Source organism: Lepidothrix coronata, unplaced genomic scaffold, assembly GCF_001604755.1.
Source record: "Lepidothrix coronata isolate B3197 unplaced genomic scaffold, Lepidothrix_coronata-1.0 Scaffold12, whole genome shotgun sequence".
In the NCBI taxonomy this organism is placed as follows: domain Eukaryota; kingdom Metazoa; phylum Chordata; class Aves; order Passeriformes; family Pipridae; genus Lepidothrix; species Lepidothrix coronata.
Genome location: NW_016690192.1, coordinates 10460598 through 10469325, shown reverse-complemented (window position 1 = coordinate 10469325; position 8728 = coordinate 10460598). Strand labels below are relative to the sequence as shown.

The 8728-nt window shown below is 36.9% G+C and overlaps 1 protein-coding gene across 6 annotated transcripts in view; it reads left to right on the top strand.

Annotated features, from left to right (window-relative positions):
* The first annotated feature begins 1978 nt into the window (after positions 1 to 1978).
* HFM1 (HFM1, ATP dependent DNA helicase homolog) overlaps positions 1979 to 8728 on the top strand; it is a 38720-nt gene continuing 31970 nt past the window's right edge. For 2 of the 6 annotated variants that reach the window (XM_017805712.1, XM_017805707.1), the window contains exons 1-6: positions 1982 to 2409; positions 4126 to 4177; positions 4649 to 4798; positions 5181 to 5302; positions 6771 to 7095; positions 7823 to 8088. In XM_017805712.1, the coding sequence (XP_017661201.1) occupies positions 4728 to 4798; positions 5181 to 5302; positions 6771 to 7095; positions 7823 to 8088 (784 nt within the window). In that variant the 5' untranslated portion in view covers positions 1982 to 2409; positions 4126 to 4177; positions 4649 to 4727. Of the gene's footprint in view, positions 2465 to 2496; positions 3144 to 4125; positions 4178 to 4648; positions 4799 to 5180; positions 5303 to 6770; positions 7096 to 7822; positions 8089 to 8728 lie in introns of those variants that run through there. The other 4 variants (XM_017805711.1, XM_017805708.1, XM_017805709.1 and 1 more) reach the window with 4 other exon arrangements.

The following is an 8728-nucleotide window of genomic DNA, read 5'->3' as shown; positions in this document are numbered from 1 at the left end:
AAATCATGCAGTTCAGGGGTTGCCTGTGACTTTAGACCTTTTAACATTTCAGAGTGATTTCTGCCATGAGGTAGGGTGCTTTTTAGACCAATGGTTTTGTCATACCTCTGAAATTGTGGATAAAGCCAAACGAAGCTGAGAGAAGACACCACTGATTGTCAGATCACTTATGTCCTCCTCCTTTTATGCATTTAATTTGTTTGTAGCTGATTTGTTCAATTTGTAAGTTCTGAGGAAACCTGAATCTTCTAACAGCTTTGTATTTAGCAAGTATGAGTATTATTCTGTTATCGTACGGATCACTGACCAATGTCTGGTGTTCATGATTTTCTAGTTGCATTGCTCCAGAACATGCAAGTTTATGACTTAGTATGTGATCTCCATGAGCTGGAAAGACTCAAAACATATGGCAGATCAGATGTTAGGCTTCGGGAAAATCAAAAATTAAACTGTCTCAGAGCAGTTGAGAGACTGCTTTGCTATATATTTTATGTGATTTGTGTGTGTGTTGAGGGAGATGTCACCTAGGGAAAGGAATCGAAGAAAAAATAGCTTTAAAAAATGAACTGTTTGTATTATGGCTTTAAACATTAAAGTCTGGTCAGCTAAAAGCAGATGTTGTGAACTAAGATGGAAACTTGCCTGAGGCCAGAATCGAAGAAGGCATTCTTTAATAGTAAGAAGGAAAAATGCTTTCTGGTTTCAGAATTTATTACAAGCAAAAAATGAATGCTTACTGTATGCTTATAAGCACAAACATTTCCCCGCTTTTATTCAGATTACTGAATAATGTTGGTGGCTTCGGAATTCAATTGCAGATAATGGGTTTATCAGAAATCCTAATTGTACTCTAACCTTTTTATCATAAAATCTTTTGTTATTCTGTGCTGGCCAAGATCCTGTCATGTTGGAAATACGAATGAAGTGCTTCTCACTTTTGGCTGTCTGCCCAGTAATTAGTTGGGGAGGTGGATTAAGGCATCTAAACATGTGGTGTAAATTTTGGGATATTATAATATGACACAATTCTGATGCAAGTATTTTAAGGTAAGAATTAATAAAGGAAAGACCTCATATATACTGAATTGTAAAAATGAATATAACCTTTCTTGCATGCTTTTAATTGACCTGGGCTTGTATGGCTAGAGCAAACACACATTATGTAAACATACAATGTCTAAGAATTTGAAATGGAAAGTTAAAGATTAATCAATATTTTCAAGAAAGAAAAAAAAGTTGATTAAATAAAAATTATTTATGTTAAAATCAATCAATATTTGAGAAAATCTTCTTTTCATCTATTTATGTATGAGGAAATACATATTTACAGTAGCTGTCTCTATAGTATTTGTTGAATGGCATGAAGCTTTGAACCAGCTTAAAATTTAGACTGAGACAGTTCTGCAATTTATTTAAAATTTACTAGTTCAAAAACTATTATCTAATGGCAAGTCCAGGATGATAAATTGCAATATTTCTGTGGGGGAAAATAAAAAGCAACTTACTGCTGCATTTTACAAATACTTTATGTGATATTGCTTAAATTTGTAGAATTTGAGGCATTTTGTTGCTCCAGTTCATCAGCAAGGAAAAAAATTCGCAAAAATCCACTATAAAGTATATTAACAATCAATATTTTCCATATATTTTTTCTTTCTGCAGGAATCATTTTGCTAACGGAGTCATATGGGTCAGGAATCAGCTGCCTTTTCTAGTTTATACCGGGGTCAAAGTGAGTAAGGACTTTCCAAGAGAGAGTAATTCCCATGTTTGGACAAGCTCTAAATCTTGCACCAGTGGTCTCTCCACATTCCTCTTTGACAATTTATATGGGGAATTTAGCCCCATCCCTTCCTATCGCTTCAGGATTTCCGAGTAGCGGGTCTGTCAGGTGCCGCGGCCGGGCCGCCCCTCAGAGAGAAGGCAGCTGGCGGGGAGCGGGCCTGCCGCCCTCCATTTCGCGCCGGCGGGAGCCCGCGGCCCCTGAGCGGGGAGGGAACAGGGAACGCCGGCGGGAGCTCTCAGCCCCTGAGCTGGAAGGGACGCCGGCCGACCCCCGCACACTGGGGAGGGAGGCGCGGGCGGCCATCGCCGCTTCCCACCGGCCCGGCTGAGGCGGTTTCTCCACGCGGCCCCACCGCGGCCGCCATTTTACACGGTGTTGGCGGCGGGAGGCGCTGTCGGTGAGGTGGGAACGGCGCTCGCAGGTTCTGCTTCCTCAGTGAAGGGAGAGGAAGCCTGACTCTGAGGGGCTAGCAGAGCCCGGGAAGGAGTGCAAGCGAGCTGGGGATGTCCTCTGAATCTTTGGGGCACCGGAACCAGGACTGGGAGTGCGCAGTCGCGGGTTGTTTGGGCCAGCGCTCCGGAAGGTTGCGAGCTTCACCTTGTGCCCCGGGAGAGAGCACTGAGGTGATCTGAGGAAAGGACTTGGCTTAGGAGGGTGAAAAGTAAAGGGGCTTCAAAAGTGAGCAAAACCCCTTGTGGCCTGTAGTGTTTGTAGTGAGGTGTTTCTTAAAGCAGATACATGAGAGGTCTTTGCTCACAGGATTTGGCAAACACCTTTTTGTAAATGTGAATCAATGGTCCGTGCTGCTCCTGCAAACACCTACTCCCTCATTCTGCCGCCTGGAATATGCCTTTTACCTGTGCAGTCAAACAGTACTGAGCATATGGAAAGGATCCTTTTATTTCTGTCCATTGTGGGGACATTTTGGGTTCCTCCCCACCATCACCACCACACCCCGGCCTTTTTTGTTTTGTTCTTTCTTCTTTTAAAAGTCCGAGAGACTTTTCATTATTGCTTGTCTGGAGATTTTGAGAGGGACGTCCCAGCTTACATCCTGTGAGCAGCTGGATGAATGCAGAGCTGCACAAAGGAGTGCATCTCTTTCAGATTTCCATAGTCTCATAGAATGACTCTCATAGAATCTTATTTTTATTTATATTATCAAGCAATTGGAATAAATGGAGCTGATCAAAGAATAAATGACATAGAGAGCAGGGGCCATAAAGCTCTGATCAAATACTGTGTATAACAAAGACTGTTCAAGGATGGGAATCATAAATCTGAACTACTTAAGTGGAAGTTGCATAATGATAGATTGGCGATTCCCCACCTGAGATAGGAAAGCCATTTCATACTGGTATGCAGTGTTCACAGCTCTGCTGATGGAGCAGTGGTTATTCAGTTGGATAAGCGCCAGCATGGATTATTACTACTTCAATAACAACACCTTGATAGTGTTCCTGATAGATGCTTTCTGCTGCCCCTACTGCTACCAAGCCTGAGAACTCCTGCTTTAGATTACTGGCATTAAAAGCACGCAAAAGCATGGTGGCAAAATTAACCACCTTTGTTAGATTTATCAGTGTGATTTCTAAATTTAATAATGTGAAGGGGAAAGTGGCAAAACCTGGCAGAGTGGGAGTTGCAGAAATTGGCAGAAGTGGTATTGCAAACTCACTCTGTGTAGAAGGGGCATTGACAGGTTTCTTGTTTGAAGTTCTTCACTGTGTTCACAGACAGTTTCGATTACATACTCTGTATTCTCCTGGTATTGTGAAATGTTTTCTGTTTTAAATTTGAAGCATCTCTTTGGAATATTTGAAGTTTTATAGATTTTGTAAAAGAAAAATATACTTTAAATTTTTGATTCACAGCTGATGGTACACAGTAATAAAGTAAACCTGAGTCCTAGTTGCAAAGCACTCTGAAAGATTCTTTTCATGTGTTACTGATGAGATGCTGGAGTAAAAGAAGTGTTGTCTTTGTATATCTCTCTAGGTAAAGTAGATAGCTTTGCTTTGTCACCTTATCTCCAGAGTTGGCCTTTATTGGACTTTATAAGCTTTCATTTAGTATTTTACCATTTGTTTTAGTGAATCTAAGATTTCTGAGTCAAAAAATCATCTCTCTAGTATTCTTTTAGTAAGATCTTTGCTTTTTAAACTTGTCCTCAAGCAGAATTAAGAGCTGTGAAACTTCTCAACATGAATGCATAAAGAAAATATGTCTAATGTCTACAGCTGGTGCTAAATGAAAAACATTTAAATTAGGTGGAGTATTTTTAAGACTAGTGTATATTATAAATAGTTTAAAAATAATCTCTGTTTCTGATGTTTCAGAACAAACCTGTTAACAACATTAAGGAGTTGGGTCTGTATTCCAGTTATCCAGGTAAGCAATTTGCATGTAGGTTTAAAAAAAATCTTGTTTTCTTGTAAATTAAAATGATTGTTGACTTTTTTAGGTAACAGTATAGTTTTATTTTGCAAAAGGTTGACAGACTGTAATCATAAGATGTATTTTTCCTTCAGAACAGAAACAATTTGAGAAAAAAGTATATAGTCTGCAGTTGTATAAAAGAATATTAGCATTTTTCCTAGAAATTAAATACTTTAATATAAACTTTATCTTGATCTTCACTCCTACCCACTTTTCTCCTACAGACACATTGTAGTAGTGTAAAGGTTGTTTAAAGTGCTGCCCTATGGAATTTTTTAGTCATAAGTAATAGGAACCATATTTTATCAGGACAGAGATTCTCTGTTTGAAGAAGAATTAAAGATGAAGGCAAAAGCTCTAAAAGAAAACAATTTAGAAAATATTGGCACTTAGAACTAATAAACTTCCTATTGCTTTATACAGGTTCAATTCTTGTAATTCCAGTTTTACAGTTGCTTGTGCTGCCCTTTGCAAATTAAGAGACTTCACATTTGATCTAAAAATGTTCAACTCTGCAGACATGGTCTTTCCACTGGAAAATTTATTTTATGAAAGACCAGATATAAGACAAAGGTAAAGCTTTATTGTTAGACATATATAACTGTTCTGCAAGATTTTCCACACTCTGAATCATTATACAGTAGTATTCTTGTGACTCACTTTTTTGTCTACTGATAGAAATGTGGGACTAGAAATTTCCAGATTCATGACCCATACTTTGAAATGTCTCCAAGCACATTGTATGATGCAGGTGTATCTTAGGACTACAACAAATAGAGGCTAGCAGAAGTTTTACCTCTTTAATTTTATGTGACTAAAAATCAAATGAATTGAAGAATAAGAATATTTTGTAGCAAGAGAAACAGTAGGTTATTTATAATTAGTGATTTTGAGCTAGATGTTGTGGAGGGTGCTTACAGAATGCTTTTACCTTACATTTGTGTGTTAAAAATAGGTATCGAGAAAATGAAGAGCCTAAGACTTGGTTTATTGCACCTGCTCCAGCTATTGCTGAAATTCCAGCTGCAGAGGAGTTACAGAGGGAACTGGAAAAAAAGTCAGCCAACACTCATATGGGTAAAATATCATAGAATATAATCGTGGAATCATTGGAAAGGTTGGAAAATACGTTTAAAGTGATCAAGTCCACCAATAAACATAACACTGCAAAGTCCAACTAAACCATAATATTTGACATTCATTTGAAATAACTTAACAAATAATATGTGACAGATATTTCCTCCTCTTTTGCTGTGAAATATGAACTATTCTAGGTATGCAGGTATAGACATAGAATGTATTTTAGTGGAGAATGATGGTGTTAGATGTATTTGGAGCATTAACAGTCCTCTTTAGGCATATACAGGCCACAGGTTTACTGTGCAGAAGTGAGCAAAGTCAGAAGTATAATCAAAATGTCAGTTACTCCACACTGTTTCACAAAGCACTGTAACACGGTGGGAAGGGCTGTAAGAGCACAATGTTAACACATGGATCTGATGACCTGTCTCTCACCCAAGGTACAGAGTTTATATAAAACTAACTTTTTTCTTCCCTTTTGGGGCTTTTATCAAATTGCTGTTCAGGAGGCGAAATTTTAATCTGGTCGTTAATTGCTGTGAAGTGGCATATTCCTCCCATCTAGACACTCGGAATCACCTTAAGGACATTTATTTTAAAGAATTTTGTTGCTTTCTCTCTGTCAACCAGATTTTTGCGTTTCTTAGCTGCTGTATTGATTTATGATATTCTCTATTTAAGAATTATTTTAAAACAGAAGGTGGTTTGTTTTATTTTCTACTTTAGGCACAAGCAATTCCATTAAGAGCTACTTATTCAAATAAGCCTTCTGGTGTTTGTAGAATTAGAACTGTTGTGGTTCTATCACAAACAGGGCATTATAATTTGAAATTTCCAAATGGATAACACTGAAATTAATAGACTGCAGAATAAAACTGTTTTGTTATCTTGTCGGGTTTAGTTGCTTATTTCTGCTCCTGCCTTTGCCTTCCCTTTGCCAACAGCAATGCTTGTTGATCTGGTCTGCCAGATCAGGACACCGATCCTACTGAGAACTAACCTTGCAAAATGTGATAATTAACCAAGAGGGCTGTGAGAGCAGCCTGTCACCAGCATTGGTACCAGTTCTGACTGTTGAGACTGCAGCGTTTATCTCACAGCTGTTTGTACCAGGAACTTCAAGCTTGGTCACTGTGTCACTTTTAAAGACCATCTTTATTCTGGGACAGGGTGAAGAGTTCTGTCCTACAAACTACTTTGTAGTTCTGAGGAACAGTTTTGCTCCTTTACTTTGTATAGGAAGCAAAGAAAGTCACCCTATTTTTATAACTTTTTAATTGACAACAAATACATTACATTCATTAGCATAAGTCAAAATATACACTAAAGTTCTTGCAATAAGATAGAAATATCAGTTCATATAACATATGTAAATTTGGCTGATACTGTTTGGAAAATATTTGATTAAATGATTATGAATAAGAATATGAATATTAACAGAAATATGAATTTATTGGTTTTGTAGGAGGGAGAAAGGACCAGATGTTTATACAACAATGTAACAGTAACACTGAAAAAGAAGACAAATCATCAGCACCTGTTCCTTTTGGTATAGCCTCTGAAAAAGAAGTGCTACAATTAAGTCTAGGAGAAAGAGAGAAAATTAGTTTTCAGCGTGAAAGTCTGAAAATAGTTTCATCATTTCTCTCCTCTGATGAAGATAAATCTAAAAGAGGAATAGAGTTTTCTCAGCAACCTGGTGCAAATTTTTCACAAAATGAAGTGTTAAGTAATTTTCTGGAAAACAGTGATGATGATGATGAGAGTGTCCATTCAGTGTTAAGAAAAAGGTACATGTCTAGTCAACTCTGATAACTTATCACTGTCAGAATGGTATTATTATTTTAGATTAATCTGTTTAACACAAAGTTTTGAATCCTTCAGTTGAAGGTACTCTTTTCCAGGGCTCCAGGCACTAATTTTCTTCAGTATAAGGAAAAAAAATGTTTCTTTTTGCCAATATTTTAGTACTTTAATTAAATGTGACCTGAGCTCAGCCTCTTTCAAGAGAAAAGTAAGCATGAGATTTGTTGCTTAAGTTTTAAAGAAATTGTTAGATAAAGATTTTACACTATACTACTCTGAGTTCTTTATCTGCATGGTAACAAGCAAGAAGGCAACAATCACTTGTTTTTCAGAACAGTGGTCAGCCAGTCAGCAATAAATTCCTCGAGCAGTTCTCAATGTGATTTCAGTGCTGCTTGGGAGGAGAGGTTTCCTCAGAACCTGTATGTCTCTATTGGTTTTAATATGCAGAAATTCAAAGTTAATCTGCTGTTGGGAGTCAGAGCCTAGCTGGACAGGCAGTTAATTCTTTCAAGTTCTTTCTGGAATGAAAATAAAGTTAAAATATATCTTGAAAGAGGTTTTTATGTCAGATTGAATAAAGTTAGATACAATTTTATTATTAGTGTATCTTACTAGTTCTGCTTCTAATACAAACACACATATTTTCCAAGTATTAGACTAACCGTGTAACATTACAACAAACTAATGAAAATTCTGGATCTTTTTCAGCTTATTTAAAAAGTCTGGTTATACATACAAAAATGCAGAATTTAAAGCTGGTTCTGTTGATGTGAAAGAAATTGATGCTTGCTTAAATACAAATGAAAACGTGAAAGAAGTGAGAAAAGAAAGTTTATGGAAAAATAATCATCATGCTCCAATAACTAAAGACTCAGATTTTACTTTGCATAGGGTAAATAATGAGGACACTGTGTCTGAAAATGGAATTAAATTTCAATCATTTTCTAATGCTTCAGAGATTCTGGATATGACAGGTAATTATTTTTACTCTATTTTAAGAAAAATTGTCCGTAGTCTGTCTTTGGTATATAACAATAGTGGATATCCAAGATCGGAGGTAGAGTGAAGAACATTTTCTCACCAGCTCAAGGTGAGATAATTGGCTGAAATTGGTAGAATGTATTGCAATTCTGTGGAACTTAATTGCATTGTTAATGTGAGCTGGCTCAACAATTTATGAAGAAGATTCACAGTTTCAGAAGTGCCAAGTCATGTAAACGTATTTGAAAATGTCACTTCACATCAGTCCTCTAAGCAATTTGGAAAAGAGCAGCCTCGTCCTTTCATGTGGTAAAGAGTCTCATCTTCATTTGAAACCAGATATTGAAAATGAAATGTTTGTGATGTAGCTCGTACTTGTATCTTTGTAGAAATAGATGTTAAATAGGAGATATCTAGAAAATTAGGGGAAGTGCTTAGAATTCTGATGAAATGATAAATTATTGTTTTAGAAATAATTTTTGTTTTTTAATAGTTTTTAGCTAAGTGTGGTTTATTTCTAGATTTCAAACTTTTTGGGACAGGGACTCACTGCGTCTGTGGAATGTACCTTGTGTACCTGGCTAACTGCTTCAGAAATATGGAATAGAAAATTACTTCTAGCAGAAAAATGCA